Source organism: Chlamydotis macqueenii, chromosome 1, assembly GCF_036417535.1.
Source record: "Chlamydotis macqueenii isolate bChlMac1 chromosome 1, bChlMac1.mat, whole genome shotgun sequence".
In the NCBI taxonomy this organism is placed as follows: domain Eukaryota; kingdom Metazoa; phylum Chordata; class Aves; order Otidiformes; family Otididae; genus Chlamydotis; species Chlamydotis macqueenii.
Window position 1 is genome coordinate 147,562,705 of NC_141556.1, and position 18,037 is coordinate 147,580,741.

Sequence of the window (18,037 nt, forward strand, 5' to 3'; positions counted from 1 at the left end):
AGCCTCTTAGTAGGAGAGGCAAAACACTCCATACAATAGGCTTTGGGGTTTCATCTTGGTCAGGATGCAGTAATATAGGAGTCTGGGTGCAGCTGAGTGCTTTTGGACCTCCTCCTAAATTCCCTGGGTCTTCCCAGTCTCAGCTCACGGATGGTACACCACAGAGCTGATAACTTATGATGGTGTGGGTGTTTCTCTAATCAGCAGGTCTCTGCTAGGGTCATTCAAGCAGTGCAGCACAGCACTGCAGTGCAGAACTGAGGCCTGACACTGCACAAGTAGGTAAGTCATGGAGGAGAAGAAGGGTTTTGTAGGCTTCTCTGCTGACCCTAGTGGACATCTTAGGGTATGTCCATTTTAGCTGGTAGTAAAGCCCAAAAGGAGCATGTCTGAAAGAGTCAGAACCCAAGACCTGGTGTCCACACAGTATGTGCTTTGAGGATTTTACCTCTGCATAGCTATACTCCCATCCCATGGATTCAATGCCATTTGGAGCTGCAGCATATCTTCAGATTTGGTTTAATCCCAAAAGAAACCAGTTTACATGCCTGTTGACCTTCAAGATACAACAGAGCTCCATGGATTTTGGAGCCAGTTATGCCTTTCTCAGTCTATTGTTGATAATTGTCACTAGATAAAGGCTGATTTTGTTATTTGGTACCTTATCTCTCATCTTAGAGGATGTGTTCCTCTTCTAACAGCAACAGCTGCTGAAAGATATGCACTGCAATTCCAGATGTGGAGTTCTGTGTTGCTGTAGGTATAACTTGGAAATCCACCTGTAAGCAACTCTATGCAAGATGTATCTAAACAGGCTGTTGCATATTCTTGAATGCCATCTCTCCTGCATTTGCATGAAGTAGTATGAGCAGGAAGAGTGCTGCAAACCTCGTTTTTAAAAAGCACAATATCTAGGAAATACTGTCTGCTAAGTTTTATAGAGCTACAATATAAAATATGGAATTGCCTATCTATCTTATTGGAGCGTTATTTAAAAAAAATACCTGTTTTCCTCTTTTGTAGAAAGCAAGATGATTCTTAAAAAAAAAGTCTCAGAATATCAACGAAAATCGATAAAGAAAAGTATGCTCACTTTGTGCTGGATCCTGGCATTGTTTGTCGGTGGGGCAGAAGTTAGGAAGATTAACTTGCCAGGTAAGAGTCTGCTTTGTTGAGGTTTGGTGATGTGGTGCTTTCCGATAGCTAAGAAAGTTGGATCTTTTTGTTTCTGTTTGCCATGCCTGCGCGAGTTTTTCCTGAATCTTTTCATGCTTGTGTCAGGCAAGCAGCTGTTTCTAGCCCTTTTGCAATCTTTTTAGGTATTGGTAATACAGTTTACCCTCAACATGATTCAAAATTTGGTTTCTTAATAAAAAGAAAACGGTAAATGTAAGGGAGAGTTTCTGAGAACCTAATGGAGCAAATTAATTGCTTCTGTGACTCCTTGAAGTCTCCAGCAGCTGGTCCAAGCCTGTCAGGGTAGGGGAGAAGGAAGAGAAAGGCAGAGTGAGACTGATACAACAAAGTCTCCCAACCACACATTCTATCTGGAGGAGCTCGACTCAATCCAGTTATCAGAGAGAAAATGAAACTGCAAAGAGTGTCCCAGGTGGGTAGGCGAGGAACCGAAGTTTCATGCCCTCCCTTCTGCTGAAGTGAAATCCTGCCCTAATTTCAAGGGTTACCACATCCTGACTGGCAGGAGGCGTTACGCAGTAACATTGGTCAGCCTTTACAGAATTCGAGGTTAGGGTGGGTGACCACAGCTTTCAGAATCCAAAAATTTGTTTAATTTTAGTGACAGTAACTGAAACATAAGAGGGGAAAGATTTGAAAGCAGTGAGACGACAATGCTTGTCAATCTTACCCTAAACAGAGAGTGTGGTGGGCAGGCTCTGCTTCTTCAGGTTTATGTTAGTCCCTTCTCCGTTAATATGAGGAGACCTTGAAGAGCTGCATCTGCTTTTCTTCAGAGTTGAGGTTTAATAGGTTAGCACCCATATTAAATTCTTCAGTTCACTAAAAACCTTAAGCTATTTTCAGATTAGGCTTTTTTTTAAAAGCCTAATAAACCTTTCCAAATCTTTGAATAAACTTTTGAGAACATTGGTAAGTTCCACGTTTAAGAAAATCTGTTAATCCTCTATTAGCCCAGCATGCGAACACATTAAAAATTATTTAAAACAAAGAAAGGTAAAGTTGTATTTTTGTAGTATTCCTAATTATTTTTTTTTAAACATGATGATTGTGTGATCTTTTAAACGGTACTGATATCTTATTGTCCTGCTTTTCAGGATGTTCTCATGTTGAACCTCAAATATGGTATCGGGCAATTAGTGATGAGGAGTTTTTTTTACAATGCACTTTACCAGATAGAGATGCTACCCATATTTATGACAACTCAATTCTAAAACAACATGAGGTGAAATGGTTCTGGCATCAGAAAGATAAAGAGCCACTGAAGGCTATCAAGGGAAGCTCTAATCCTGCTCTCCAAGGGGACGCACTTTGGTTTAAACCAGTAAGGGAAAATGCTTCTGGAGTGTACATCTGTATGATACGGTATGTAATGCAGGAAAAGGCTTGTATTTTTATACAACAATTCTTTTTTCTTTTCTTTTGTCTATTAAATGTCGAACTTTTTTTTCTGCATCATTCAGGGAAAAAATCCCATGTCTCAAAATTGTTTTGGAGGTTCAGACAAAGAAGGCGGCAAACTGTTCAGGTTATGACACAAATATGCTGTACCTTCTTGCTAACAGTGGAAATTCAATAACTTGTCCTGGGACAAAATGCTACAGCCAAATAAAAATGCCAAATGTAAAATGGTACAAGGTAAGAGTCACTCTCTCGAGCATTCAAAAAGACTAAGTGGAGGTGTAGCTTTAGGTCTAGTTAATGTTCATGTGCTGTAGGTTTTTGAACTCTTCTTTGGCAGACAATGCAGCCTGAGAAATTAAACCAAAAGCGGAATCTTGAATTGCTATATATCAAGTCTGTAAATAACAGTTTTTAAGAAATTTGACACACCCAAAATACTATTCCATGAAACAGAAGCCTAGAAATACTTTCTTTTCAGCTAAGAAATTGAAGTAAATGAGAACAAAAAAAGGTTCTTTACTAAACTGACTTATGATTGAAATTTAAAATTTTAACGTTTTTTTGACATTTTAAGTTCTGAAAATATAAAATATACCAAAGAAAAAGTAGCTTTATTAGAAACAAAATTCTTTTAAGATTAATGTTTCAAAGTGCTCTTTCCAAGACTCCTGATTTAAATGAAACACTATTCCACTGAAACATTATTGACTTACTCTTTTTCGAATGACCACTAAAATACTTGCGAGCTAAAATGTATGCCTATTGTGTTTGTAAGGATTGTAATATACCATCTAATGAGCAAATGAAAATGACTGAAATGTCAGTTTTGTATTTTCCTACCTGATGTTATTTGCATTATTTATTCTATCAAGTAGAATTATGACCTATTCAAAGTTACTCTCCCTTTACTTGCAAACTTTAAATGAGGTATAGCTTTAGCTACATCTTCATTTGAATCCCAGGGAATTTAAAGAGATTCTTTCCCTTTTGCATTAGTGGATGTTTTTCAGGAATTTTATGTAAGGAAAATTCTTAGTGGCCTTAGAGGATATGAATGCACTAAGTTGAAAAATAGGGGTGCTTTTCAAAAAATAGTCAGTTTTCAACCTTTTAAAAATAGTGACAGTGTTGCCAATCTCGGACAACCCAAACCTATGATTTATTTCTCATAAAAGAACCTGAAATCATTTTTTTAAAAAAATCATTTATTTACAAAATAAAAAAATACTCAGTCCATAAAAAAGTTATCCTTTTTGTTGCTCTTAAGTAATAGGAGTTTAATTTAGGTTAGGTTCATGATTTCACATTTCTCTCAGTAATCACAATTTTAAATACTTTTTTTTTAAAAGCTAATGATATTCAGATATTATAGTCCACAATGTTTTAATATAAATGACAAATGTCCTCAGACTCCTAAAAATCTTTTCTTGAGCTTCAGTGGAAAGAGTTTGGCTTAGCCCTACTGCCATGGTAAGGCTATCCAAATATCTTAAAATGTAATTTAGTAACAGCAACAGCAACAAAAAAGGACTTCTAATGCCTTTATATTATTTTATTTTCATTAGAATGGTCGTCAGATAAAACAAAGCAAAAGCAGACAAAGCCTAAAGCTTAAGCAGAATGAAATCTACTTGAATCCAACCTATAAAATAGATGCTGGAATGTATATGTGTGATTACATTCTATATGACAACACTACCAAGTGGACAATGAGAACAGTAGTAACAGTAGAAGTCATTGGTGAGTAATAGAATAACTCAGAATAAAATATCTGAAGTCAAGTATGTTTTCTCTATTCTTTCCTGTCCTATTTATGTCTTTTGTTCAGGCTCTTTTTCTGAAAAACTCACGAACTGAATCTGCTACATGATCATCAAAATCCTCTTCCAAGTGTTATGAGGACATCTGGGGACTTTGACTAGAACGTTAAATGTTCAGTAATAATATGTAGCATACAATGCCATAGTTTTCAAGATTTAATTCTACCTTGGTTTTGTTGTAGTTCTTAAAAGTTGGGGTCAAATCCACAAAAGGTCTTAGATCTCTTGATCTGGGAGTAGAATTCATGAAACTCCCACTGGTGCCAATGTTCTCCATGTACTGCATGGGGAACGTTAGCAAGATACTTACATACTAGGAGGAAGGAGTGCTAATCCTACATGGGAAATGTGAAAAAAAAAAGCAGTGTATCTCAGTCCTACCCCTATGTCTGAAGTAGAAGCTTATGTGAAAGTAAGAGTTTTAAATAAAAAGTTGTTCCTTGTGGCATGGATGAGACCTTCAATTTTTTCACTTGACAATAACGAGGAGGGTGATGTTGGTGGGGTCACTGCTCATCTTCCACATAAGTTTTTAACAGCAGAGGAAACAGGAGACCTGTGAGCAACCTAACTTAAAAACAAGCCATTTGTTGTTGCACATGCTGTCTGGAGGAAAGCATCTCTGCCTGCATGACCTGTTATTTTAGGCTTTGTGTGGATTACTAAATAAAACTAGCCAGAACTCTATGGCACAGTGATACGATATGAACATATATTCTCCTCCAAATCATGGTGATCTTTTCTGTAATATTTACTGTCCTCTGCTGCCCTTCAGGTGAAGCCCAGCTATTGCCTGGCAGAGTGCTGTTAGACAACACTATGCAAGGGAGCATGCTAGCAACTCAGGATCAGGAATGAAGGAGACTAGTTTGCTAAAAGAGAGAAGTGGTTGTGTTTTTCTCCAGATATCTGTGGTTGAGAGCTGTAAGACACTCTTGTCAGGCGCTTCAGTAACTCCAGTCAATCACAGGTCCCAGAGGAAAGCATAGCTACATCTATTCTACGTCCTGAGATGGATGGATATGACAGCATCACAGGACCTATGCTCAGCATCCTGGTGGAAAGTGGGCCACACTATGGAAGAGAACAAGATTTAGGGAGAGAAATAAAGGTGTCAGATGAGGCAACCTTGTTCTATGGTCTAGTGAGGACAACACTTCTCTGAAATTCCACGATCTAGTGAGGAGAGCACTGCTCTGAAATAGCTAGTCTCTTTTTTGAAGATGTTTGATGCATTTGGTACTAAGAAGTCATGGGAAAAATGTATATACCCCATCAGGACAGGGCCTGGAAACCACATCTCACCAACCTCTGAGACGTCTGTGTACTGGGGTACAAAGTCTCATGCCCTTTCACTCTTCTCTATATGTTCCACAATATTTTCCAAGCAGGCACGGACTACCTCTGCTTTTCTTCTGACCTGGCTGAACCTGAGCTAATACACTGTGTTTCTCAGTTCTTTTCCCTCACTTCCCAGCACAGTCAGAAAAACACTTGAAGTGTGCCATATGTGTATATACTCCCCCTGAATCTTGCATACATTTCTGTTCTGTGACTTGGTTCAAAAAAAAAAAAAAAAAGAGCGTTTTGTGGCACCATTTCCCGTGATATGGGACTTTCCTAGATTATCAGAGCTGTGGGTTTTAGCCTTTTTAAGATGTTTTTCCGGAGCCTGGGTAATTGCTTAGTAGATTGTACAAAGTGTGGGTGTCATTATAGAATTATAGAATGGTTAGGATTGGAACAGACCTTCAAAGGTCATCTAGTCCAACTCACCTGCAAGGAGCAGGGACATTATCTGTGTCCTTAGGCATCCCTTGTTTTAAAAAATTCCATGGTTATTTTAATGCAGGTACCTATGCTTGTGTGTGTGCTGTCTATGTGCTTACTGGGCATAGAATGGGGCTTGGCAGGGAACTGGTATGAGGATTGTGTCCTTCAGGGGGTTTTGCAAGGTGGGGAGCTAATTTCTGAATCCTAAATAACCTTAAGTGCAGGCTAGATGCTGAGCTCCTCAGCTTATGTAAGAAGGCAATGTCTCAGAGTAAACTGAGATAGCAGGTCTTTAAGCAGCTACATCAGTTTTGTGGTCCAAACTCCCTCATCTATGCATTCTCAGACACCTCAACAGCTATAAATCATCGTCTTGAACCCAGGTGGCTAAATTCCACCTAACATTTGAAAAAGAAAACCCTGAAAGATATTTTCTCTAGTCTTCTGGAGTGATGAGAATATTATAATTATTTGTCATGGTTGAACCCCTGCCTAAAAATTTAACTCTACTACATCCAAAATTAGCACATTATTAACACTATTCCTGTTAATTGCAGCAAAAACCACTACTCATCCACCAAACTTCTTGTATCCCAATGGTGTGGTGATCCTGGAAGCAGAGCTTGGTAAGTTTCGATTCCTCATCTGAAAGTGAAAGAAAATGTTTAAATGAGGTATTGATGGATAATGATAAATCTTGAGAAAGCAAAACAGCTTTACTGTCTGTGAGTATGAGAATTTTATATAAAATGTAGGGTTTTTTTTTCCTTGATATATATCTTTGTGGATTTTAAAGGAAGCATCAGGTGTTATACAGACCCCAGGCTATTTAAGATAAAAATATTCTGGTAACCTCCAGGCATGGTTTTCCTGTGCTAATTTGTTCCAGGAAAGCCACTTGAATTGGAATGCCGTGTACAGTTTGGGTTTGAAAGAGTTTCTCTGATGAATGTAACATGGAAAAGAAACAACAATGAAAATATAAATGAGAAATTGAATCAAGAAACACGGTAAGAAAAAAAACCAGCAGTCTGATTACTACTACAGTCAGCAACTGCAAAAATCTTTCTACAGCAGTTTCACTGAATACCTTTTGCTGAAAGAAATTCAGAAAGCTCCGTTCCTCAACGTATTAATGTAAAACAGTAAAACAGTACTGTGGACACTGAAAGGAATTTGGGTGCCTCGGATGTTGGGGTGTATTTATTGAGTCAATCTGAGGACTTGCAGCACTGAATTTCAGGACACTGAATTTCAGAATTCTTCCCTGTCAAGAATTAACAAGGCTCTGCAGAGGAGCAATATGTAAAGGTTTCCTGTGACTTGGGAACAACCCAAATAGTCATCATGCTTCGCTTTCCTTCCTGCACTTCCCTGTCTCATTCACTTATGCAGTGTCCAACTTGGGCAAGAAACAAAGTGGAGGCAACACAGGCAAGTGTGTCCTTCATGATACAGCCCTGAGTTGTCTTTATGGGAAAACTTTTCTGTGCATCAGGGGAAGCAAAACCACTGCTGCCACTGCTAAAATCAAGTTCTTAATAGGAGTCATATGGAAAAAAAATAACAAATGGTGATATCACACACACACATGTGCGCATGCGCACACACTCACTCATGAGGTACATCGGAAGTTGGATTTTCCTAACTTTTGAATGTTTTGCTTTGTAATGTTCTTGCTAAGTTTTTAGTTTTTAGGTTTTTTTTTTGTGTATGCACAATTTCTGTTTGTTTGTTTTTAAAAAACCCAAATGAAGAAAACATTCCCAACAGACTTTCAGTACGAGTTGAATCCTTTCCCATGCTCATGCCTTTGTATCTTGAGTTAGCTGAGGTAGGGCCACGGTAGACTGCTGCTTTGCAGTGGCATGATATGAGGCACCTTCAGGACCACTCGGAGAAGTCTGTACTTGTGGCTTTCAAAAAGAAATGCTGACACTCAGAAACTTTGGGTATTCTTGAGCAGTTGAAACACAGATCTGTTCTCCACAACACTCACTCAGCCCCAAGAGATTCCTCTATAACCTCTTAATTTCCTATTCTTCTGTCCCTTATATCTATCTTATTCTGTTTGCCTATTCTGTCCTTCAGCTTTTTACCCCTGTGCAAGAGGCTGCGCTGGCCAGTCTTTTTGCTCAGCTTGTCCTCTCTTAGGGCTCTTTTTTGAAGTTTCATTTCCCTGCATTTCCCCTGGGGGAATTTTTTACGTCTTGGAAAAATACAAATAATCTTATAGAAGCCAAAGGGGCTGTAAATTTAAAGCTAGGCAAGTGTTTAAGTGAGTATTTTGCTGAGATGATGACTTAAGAATAAACCTTTCAGTCTGCAGATCTTTGATGTTAGTATTTTCTTACAATGTAAAAACGAAATGGAAGTTCCAAACCAGAATATTACATCGCTGTTGAGAGTTAAATCTGAATGTTAAGAAGTTGCAAGCTCCTCTTTCTTTGTATTTAAGACATTTGAGGGTTGTGTGAATGAACAGTAAAGGTACCACACAAATATCTATTTTTTCTTCAGTGTTTATTCAAAGGGTTTAAAGGGGCACACGCTTCTTCATGTTGCAAAACTGAAAGAAGTTACTGAAACGGACCTCAGAAGCAGCTTCACATGCTTTGCTGAGAATTCGGTGGGGAATGCCACTGCTGTGATTCAGCTGAAAAGAAAACAGAGAGGTAAAACTGTCAATGAATGACTATTTGCCCTTGAAGACACATTTTTAATTACTGCTACAAGTTCATTTCTCATTGACACTGACTTTTTAGACAGCTGCAGAAGTTTTTTGAAGCTGGATGGGAAAAGTTTGATTTGTCAGCTGTCTAGAAAGCCACATTATTCTGAGGACTACTCAGAAGGACAGGGCGTCTGGGGACTTACTGCAGGCAGACAGGCCAAGTGGAAGCTGGAGAGTAACTGGGAGAAAGAAAAGGAGAGTAGCATCTCTGAAGATTGATAGGCAATCTACTAAACTGAAGCAGAGTGGCTGTTGAAAGCAATAGCATTTATTGATCTTCATAGGACATTTCTGTTTGTTTCCCCAGTCCTTAGCATGCATGTTTCTGAGAAGTTGCCATAACTGACATGAATGTGGCAGCCTTTCAAGCAAAGGCCAAAACCAGAATCAGTGTGGAAATTAAACTGTTGAACCATAGTTGACAGTGAAGATTCATCATCACAGCACAGGAAATCTCCAGCAGGGCACTGTGAGCAGCTATGTGTGTTCTGATGTGACTTTTCCATCTCAAGCGATGACTACTTTCAACGCTGCTGAGTGTACCAAAAACTGTTTTCCCTGTGCCTTCCATCACAGATTGGCTTCTCATACCATCAAGGTCCCTGATGGTAGACTGAATCTCTGTGTTAAGGATTGCAGCTAAATGAATTCCTGACCTCCCTAAAGTTTGCCAGTGGGGCAAAAATGAAGATTGTGAGATGATTTGTCCCCATTTGTGAACTGAGTTTTTCATCCAAGTGTCAACATTATTTTGGAAATCCAAAATTATGAATAGAATTATGATAGACTCTTTTCTTTCTACAGTGTTTTTCTTGTATGTACTGTGCAGTGCCATTTCTACTCTGTTTGCACTCCTTTTGTGCACTGTCTTTATTTACCAGCACTGGATTGAAATAGTGCTGATGTACCGAAGTTATCTGGTCCACAGTGAAACTACAGGAGGTAAGAAGTATTGTGTAATACTAATTTTCTCCAGTTTTTCAAATGCCTTTTGCCACTTGGGTTAATCTGGTGTGAATTATCTATTTAATTAAATCTCTTAATGAACCTGTTCTCCTTGAGCCAGTGCAAAGGCTGTTAAAGCTAGCAAGATGCTCAGTGCATTCAGATGGAAAAAAAGCCAGGCAGTGTGGAGGAAATATCTAACACCAACTGGTGTCACAGCTAGCCTTTTACAAGATCCCTAATTTACCCATGGAAGACTAGAATAGGAAGTTGAATTTTGGCAGTCCGTTTACAGGGAATAATAGAGCATCTACAACATTTTAACCTCCTTCTCCCAAAGTGTTCAACAGAATCTGTGGAAAATAATTAAATGTCCTTGCAGAACTAAGTGATGGACTCCAGAGTCCACTGTACTTTTCACTTGAAGCCAGATAATTTCTCAGAAAAATAAACAGAGGAGAGAAATAAGATTATATAGGGCACAAACTGGAAGTGTATGTCTGAGAAATATTCATATTTCACTTCTAAAAACTATGTTGACTGTCTTGACATCTATACCAGAGTGATCAGCTTCTGATATTTCAAATCTCTGTAGTAGCATCATACCATCATCTCAGCTAAAATGGGCCCCCAACATAGTAGAGCATGTGAAAATGTATCAGAGATGACAGTGCCTACTTCAAAGAACTTAACATATAATTTTCTTACATGGATTGAAAGAAATCTGATAGTATGTACCCAAGGAAATTTTTCTAAAAATTCTTGAATCCTAATGCAGCTTGAAATATAGGTGTCTGAGCTTGCTTTTGTGTTTACACGTGTACACATAGATTGTACATGAGTGTGAAATAACTGTATCTACATAAGTACATATGCAATGAGACAATTAATTGATCTTTTGGAAAGTATTTTTGTGAGCCTTAAGGCAGCTGGGAAAAGCAATTTGGGAAATCACTCAAAATTTCCCCTCTATTTGGTAACAAATTGATTTAAGAACCTCTGGAAAGTCCCGTTTGAGTTCACCCTGTATGCCAGTAGCAGAGAGAGAGACCTGCCAAGATTTGTGCATCAAAGTTGAAGACACTGCTGGGTTTCACCATGGCAGCCTCTGTCCTGCTCCCTGACTCTCATGTACAGACCAACCGTGCGCAGACCAACTGTGCCTACCCAGATAGATTTCTGCCTAAGGTGATTGGTTATAAAATGTGTTCCCACCTGGAGGAGTATGTCCTTCTCACTTCATGTGGATGCTTATTAAGTCACCTAAGGTCTGCTGCTCACAGAGCAGCAAAGCAGCAGTTATGACAATTTTGCTATTTCTTCCTTGCCATCGTTTCTTCTCTCGCACCCCTCTTAGCACAGAATCAAAGAACTGCAGGATCCTGCAAGGTTGGAAGGGATCCCTGGGAGTTTTATGATCCCACACCCTGCTCAAAGCAGAGCTAGCCTAGACCAGGTTGCTCAGGACCTTGTGGGCTGAATCCACAACCTCTCTTGACAACATGCTCCAGTGTTTGGCTGCTCTCAGAGTGCAAACTTTTTTACTAATATTTAATGACAGTTTCTTTTGTCACAACTTGTGTCTATTGCCTCCTCTCCTATTACTCTGCACCTCAAAGAAGAGTCTGTCTCCATCGTTTCTGTACCCTCACATTTGGTAGTTGAAGACCGCAGTAACGTCACCTTTTTTCTCATGCTTCTCTAACCTTTGGGCTTTCTCCTTAGCCAATCCAGACATATCTCTTTAAAATCTTGCCTTCTTCCACAAGGAGAAAGAAACAATGCAAAAGCTTTGATACTAACACTTAAAGACCACATATGCAGTGAACTTTGCTTAACTCTGGTATTCTTCATTTCCTACCCTTTGGGTACCTTAAATATTTGTGCCAAAAGTTCCTCAGGTTGTAATTTTCTTTCTGTAAAGTTCGGGGGGGGGGGGGGGGAGGAAATCCTACTGGTGCTTACCGTGTATTTGTTTTTGACTTACTATTGTAATAGTAGTATCATAAAGGAAAACAGTGATGTATTTATTAATGGTTGTTGTCTAATAAGATTGCAGTGACCTCTGTGGGTGAAATGAGGAATATCTGGCTTGTAGTGCAATTTATTGTCATTAAAAAACTGTTTTCAAAGGAGCTTCAATTCAGGATGTAGCTGAATTAAAGTTCAACTAGACTGATCTAGTGACCCTTTGCTTCGCCTTTAATGCCCATGCTAGTCTTGTGTGCCTGCTGTTGGCGATTCAGTCTTGTGGGCCCAAAGTGGCTCAACTTGGCAGAAAAATAACTCAGTAAAAGACGGTGAGTAGCTAGCAGAGCGAATCAGCTTCGTTTGTTACCACAAGAGCTTCAGCACCAGTAGAAGGAAGTGGTGGAAGCGTGTGGCCAGGAGCAGAGCAGAGATGTAACGTGTGGTGTGTAATCACATCCTTGGCCTCCAAATCTAACCTGCACACCTATGCTTTGTTTTGATGACACAGTTTCTGCTACATGCTGGTTCTGAATGTAGGTGTCAAACCTCAGCTCATGCATGTAATTAGTTTTCCCTGTGTACTTCCTTTGCTCCCTGGAATCCATATGGGCTCTTCTAGATCCTGTGGGAATCTGATGGCTCTAGTTCAGGTTTGTGATCCTAATCTTACATCTAGGGATAGAAATCAGGAGGTTAACACTGAGGCACGGTGTGATACTCAACATCACTACTTAGGTGTCTGTGCTGGAAGCAGGTGTCTAAGTTCCCATGCAGTGAAAATGTAGTCAATATGGTGAAAACTAGAGAGCTCCTCAGCTCAACCTGCAGCAACATCCTGCAGCAGGGCTCTGTGCTGAACAGATTAATTTCTTTCTGGTTCCTATTAACTGTGTTGACATAGGATACAACTCAGCAGATGGAACATAAGTGTCTGATGTCATTTGGGCTGCCTGAGGATGACCTGTCATTATAAAAGATTTGAGTCTCCAATAGTTCCTACATCAAATATGGCAGTCCCATCAACCTTAGGATGTCTTAAATGGCATCAAGCAGCTAGATATGGGGAACTGGACTGAGTCCACTGTGCCTTTTTCTTTCACCAGCAATTCTTTTTGTTTTCCTTCCTCCTTCCTCAAATGTAGTTTAAATTCTGTTTAGCAAATAGATAACATTTGGTTTTGCCTTGTAGTTAAGAACAAGCCCAACTCAGGTCATTGGTACCAGGGTGTTTCAAAGATTAGAAAAGTTCTTTATATATTTTTCATTTGCACCTCACAAGCATATTCTTTTAATGAGACTGAAACAAAGTCCAGGAACTGGTCAGTACTCAGTGTTTTATCGGATACGTGGATCAGACTTAGACTTTGCTACTTGCACCAGTGTCTCTGATTAGAAACGTAACAGTGTATGAAAATAGCTCATCTTTTGCAAGCAGTTAATATTTAAGAACATTGTTCCTTTAAAATTAATTATATTTTCAATGTGGGTTGTGCATTGATGTGTATGTTTTGAATCAGTGCTTGAGCAAATGAGAGAAAAGACTGGCAGTCATTCCCTACAACATGGATTTTGCCTCAAAGGAGCCAGACCTTCAAGTGGTGAAAACTGGATCATGTTTGTGAAAATGCAGAAAAATACCTGATTTAAACTTCCTTGCACTAGTCATCTGTAGCTTCCTCATTTGCTTTGGTAGTGTATGTCTACCAAATTTGCAAAACAGTGAGGAGTAGGGGTTGGCTTTGGGTAACTGGATGGCTGCACTTCATGAACAGGTGATAATTTTAAGTTTGTGTTGTGCTTACTTAAATAGATATAAATGGAAACTGAGCATTAAGAAAGAAGCTGAATCCCTTAGACAGACTTGTTAATGTATACAGTGTTACTTATTTATTTATTTCAGATGGCAAAGAATTTGATGCGTTTGTATCCTATGCAAAATTAGACTCTTCTGAAAGTGACTCTTCTTTAATTAGTGAGGAAAAATTTGCCCTGGATCTTCTTCCAGAAATGCTGGAAAATAAATACGGATACAAGTTATGCATTCTTGAAAGAGATATTCTTCCAGGAGGAGGTAAGGTCCATGTGGATGGTATAAAATCTTCAATTCTTTCTAAAATTGTTTTTTACTTTCCAAAAAACCTTATGCACCAGATCAGTAAATGGTATATTTTGGTACTGGATTTTTTGCTCAAATCTCATTGTGTTTTGATCTTTATATCTGGCCCCTGCACCTTAGGTACACGTATGTTTGAGTGTGGTCGCTGGGAGATACTAGGCTGAGACAAAGCTTCTTGTTCAAGAATTTCTTTAAAAGCAGACTCCCTGAAAAGAAGACCTCAAATATTTTGGTAGTTACTTTCTGAGCAACTTTAGTCAGTGCTACCTGCAATAATTAGAAAGCCTGTTCCTGAGAGAGACAAAGACAAGTCCAAGTATCCCTTGAGACACTGTCTGAGTAGCGACAAAGTGTGTTGAGGTCTCAGCTGCACCCTCCACCTCCTGAGCAGTAAGTTGTGTTCTCCAGGCTGCGTAGTTACGGCTGTGGTACCCTCTGATAGCAAATACTATAACTAGGGGTTATGTGCTTGCTTGGCATCCCTATTTTTTTTTTTAGATATTTCTGGATTTTTGTTGTTGATAACGGAACCAATTAGATAAAAAGTCCATTATAGAATGCAGTAACTATCACCATTTCTTCTCCAGCGTACACAGATGAAGTTGTTACAGCTATTAAACAAAGCAGACGAGCAATAATTATTTTGAGCCCAGCCTACGTCAATGGACCAAGCATCTTTGAACTGCAAGCAGCAGTGAACTGCGCGTTGGAAGACAAAAAGATCAAAGTGGTGTTAATAAAATTCCAGGCTTTCCAAGAGCCAGAGACTTTGCCTCCAGTAGTGAAGAAAGCTCTTCGGATTTTACCAGTAGTTACCTGGAAGTCTTCTATTTCTGCTGCTCCAAACAAGAAGTTCTGGAAATATATGCGTTACCACATGCCAGTGAAAACTACTAAGATGTTGGAAAATCGCAGCCTAAAGGGCTTTTTCCAAAGGTTATTCAGTCTGGTATATCGCTAGCAGAAATTTCATGGAGGGATGACAGCAGGCTCAGGAACGGTGGTGTGACTGTAAAAGACCTTTTCTACATCAACTGACCGCTGTGGACTGTCACTGCAGTCAGCAATAGCTCACTCCAAAACAGTGAGAAGGACTGACAGCAGTGTGATGGTGCTGCAGCCCACAGTGCAATCAAGTGGCGCTGCACACAACTGTAAATGTGAGCCATCTTTCACTGATTATTATTTTATTAATATTTTTATTATATTTATCATATTATTTTGCTATGATGTTGAGACATGCATGTGAATGTTTTGTTCTTTGCACTGTATTTCTTCTGAGATATTTTTATACTAATTTTCTAGAAAAAGATTAAAAAATGGAACTCCAGAGGAAGCTTGCAGTTCACTTTTCCTGCGCAGTCTAGTGGGACAAATCCAAACTTTTTAAACAAGTTACCTCCTGTTGTGGGAGTATCAAGAAAGAAAAGCTCTGATTTTCTTCCATAAAATTACCAGATCTGTGCGTAATTTGAGTAATTTGTGAGTAAATTAAATTTACTCACTTCTTATGTATGTAATACAAGCTTTAGCAGCTTCTAATCAACATTACCATGTTTCCACACTTTAGTATCCCAACACTAGGCATGATAGTTTTTGTGGAGGAGAGAAGAGGTTAACCTTTTTAAAAAAAAAGTTCCATCATGATGAATGTCCTGCTGGAGGAGGAGGATAATTTTATTGTCCAGTAAATGCCTTGCTGGCATGAGGAAAACAAACGATAAACACAAGACAACTTAACAGCCAGTTTTAGGCACGCTATCTGACTCGTACCTCCCTCTTTCTACTGTTATAATGTGCTAAGTTACATACACGCATTTAAGAGAGAGGACACATTTCTAAATGAGGACGTAATTTGCGTGGTCCTCCAGCAGATGTCCTTACTGGAAGGCCTGCAGGGTCCAGTTATTTACATACCAAGTGCTTTTGTCACCGGGTGAGACAGGACCAACAAGCAGTGCCAAGTGTGGTACCCGAGGTGCCACCTGCCCTGGGAAGGCAGACGGGGAGTGAGGGCAGGAGAAGAAGGTATGGAGCAGGATCTCCTGTGTGCTCAGGGTTCCACTGTCTCTCCTATCTGATGCTACTTACTTGTGCTACACTTGCTGCCTGAATGGTGTGCATTGTGGCTGCTTTTTTTTTTTTTTTTTTTTTTTTGACAGCAGGGAAAAAAAAATCTGAGTGGCTGGATAAATAATGTAGTTGGAAAGGGCTTTTTATTCCTTAACAGGCTGATGCTATGGCCAGGGTTTATCTGGGTCAGAGGAACCTGCAGAACCGGTATCTTCATATAAACTCCAGGTCCGCCTGTAACACAAGGAAAAAGATAGGCACACTAGGGCGTTTAAAATTACCTCTAATAGGCAAATGAAGAGGAAGAAGCGGCCATGGCTATGAACAGTGTGAACCGACAGGAGTGAGTGTTGCATGCTTTCATGCACCCACTATATGCTATATCTGTAATAAAGGAGTCACAGCCCTGGACATGGGCTCTCTCACTCTTGCACATGCAAAGCTTTTGAACTGGTTGCTGTTGAGCCTGGTATGCTGTGCTGCTGCTGCTTATTTGGACGATCCCAACCTGAGCAAGAGTTTCTTGCCTCATTATGAACCTGACCACGAGGGTGCTGTTGGGTCTTCACAAGATACGAGACTACATGTTTTCACAGTGGACTATAACTATGTGCAAATTCCCTATGAAGTTACTCTTTGGATACTCCTTGCTTCTTTTGCAAAAATAGGTAAGTAGAAAATGGGATCTTGTGTCCTCAGCAAAAAGTTAAAAATGTACCATGTAACCAAGTATCTTCCATGCATTTTTGTATCTGGGATTGTTTTTACTGGTCTTGTCCTGAAAAGAACAGGTGTGTTCGTTATCATGACAGTGATAAAATTTCACCTCTGAATGGTTCCAGCTTACTTAAAAGATATGACTTCTAACCTTTGTGTCTCTTGGGTGGTCCATGCTAGTGAGTGCCCTGCTTTTGCCTAGAATAGAGTTAATTTTCTTCCCAGTAGCTGGTATAGTGCTGTGTTTTTAATTTAAGATGAGAACAACGTTGATAAGGCACTGATGTTTTAGTTGTTGCTGAGCAGTGCTTGCACTAAGTCAAGGACTTTTCAGCTTCTCATCCTGCCCCACCAGTGATGAGGCTGGGGGTGCACAAAAAGCTGGGAGGCGACACAGCCAGGACAGTTGATGTAAACTCACCAAAGGGATATTCCATGCCGCATAATGTCATGCTGAACAATAAATCTGGGGGGAATTGGCTGGGGGCAATGGCCTCTGCTTGGGAATTGAGTGGACATTGGTCAGCGTGTGGTGAGCAATTGCATTGTGCATTACTTTTTTTTGTTTTTATTACTATTATTGTTATCATCATCATCATCATCATCATATTTTTTCCCCTTCTTTTTCTATTATATTAAACTGTTTTTATCTCAACCCACAAGTTTTACCTTTTTTCCAATTCTGTCCTCCAACCCACTGCAGGGGGAGTGAGCAAACGGCTGTGTGGTGTTCAGCTGCGTGCTGGGTTAAACCACAACAGTGAGCAGTAACAGACCTCCCCTGCACAGAGCTGTCCATCCCTTTTTCTGGTCTTCAGACATCACAAGATATCTGAATTTACAACCTACCACAGCTGTAGAAATCAGTAACACCAGACTGAGACTTGAAGCATATTGAATTTGAGGGAGGAAAGTGGGAAGAATTTTTCCATTGTGTGAATAACAGGAAACATTTCCCAATGAGTCTTTGTTTTACATGCTTGCTGTTTCAAGTTGCTCATAAAGTAATATCAGATGAGAGAGACTGAGAGTCTAAGAGGGTGTAAGTCATCAGAGATGCAGGCTAAGTGCCTTTTGAATACATACCAACCAGCTTCTGTTAGAGCTCCATGTAGGAATTTGAATGAAGAAAGACAACTCATGGAGAAGTAGGGACTGCTATTTACATAGCAAAAGTGGCTAACCATGTGTCTTACCTGTTTGCATGGCTAGGCTCAAATTATTTTGACCAGTCAGAGTTAATGCAGCAATATCAAATAAATGAAGAAGATTGTAATAATGCAAAGA

The 18,037-nt window shown here is 39.6% G+C and overlaps 2 protein-coding genes across 2 annotated transcripts in view; both read left to right on the top strand.

Annotated features, from left to right (window-relative positions):
* The first annotated feature begins 1,031 nt into the window (after positions 1-1,031).
* IL18RAP (interleukin 18 receptor accessory protein) lies at positions 1,032-14,921 on the top strand. Its single transcript, XM_010115295.2, has 10 exons — positions 1,032-1,155; positions 2,295-2,562; positions 2,661-2,835; positions 4,167-4,341; positions 6,752-6,820; positions 7,084-7,204; positions 8,715-8,869; positions 9,733-9,870; positions 13,745-13,915; positions 14,548-14,921. Exons 1-10 carry the CDS (start codon positions 1,032-1,034, stop codon positions 14,919-14,921), a joined length of 1,770 nt encoding a protein of 589 aa, XP_010113597.2.
* Positions 14,922-16,445: 1,524 nt separating this feature from the next.
* Positions 16,446-18,037, top strand: part of SLC9A4 (solute carrier family 9 member A4) — a 37,676-nt gene continuing 36,084 nt past the window's right edge. Inside the window, exon 1 of the mRNA XM_086740888.1 lies at positions 16,446-16,701. Coding sequence (XP_086597014.1) covers positions 16,446-16,701 — 256 coding nt within the window. The remainder of the gene's footprint in view (positions 16,702-18,037) is intronic.

Coding starts and splice junctions, on each gene's coding strand:
- IL18RAP (XM_010115295.2), top strand. CDS start 1,032: ATGATTCTTAAAAAAAAAGTCTCAGAATATCAACGAAAATCGATAAAG. Junction 2,563..2,660: donor GTGTACATCTGTATGATACG/GTATGTAATGCA, acceptor TGCATCATTCAG/GGAAAAAATCCCATGTCTCA. Junction 9,871..13,744: donor CCACAGTGAAACTACAGGAG/GTAAGAAGTATT, acceptor TATTTATTTCAG/ATGGCAAAGAATTTGATGCG.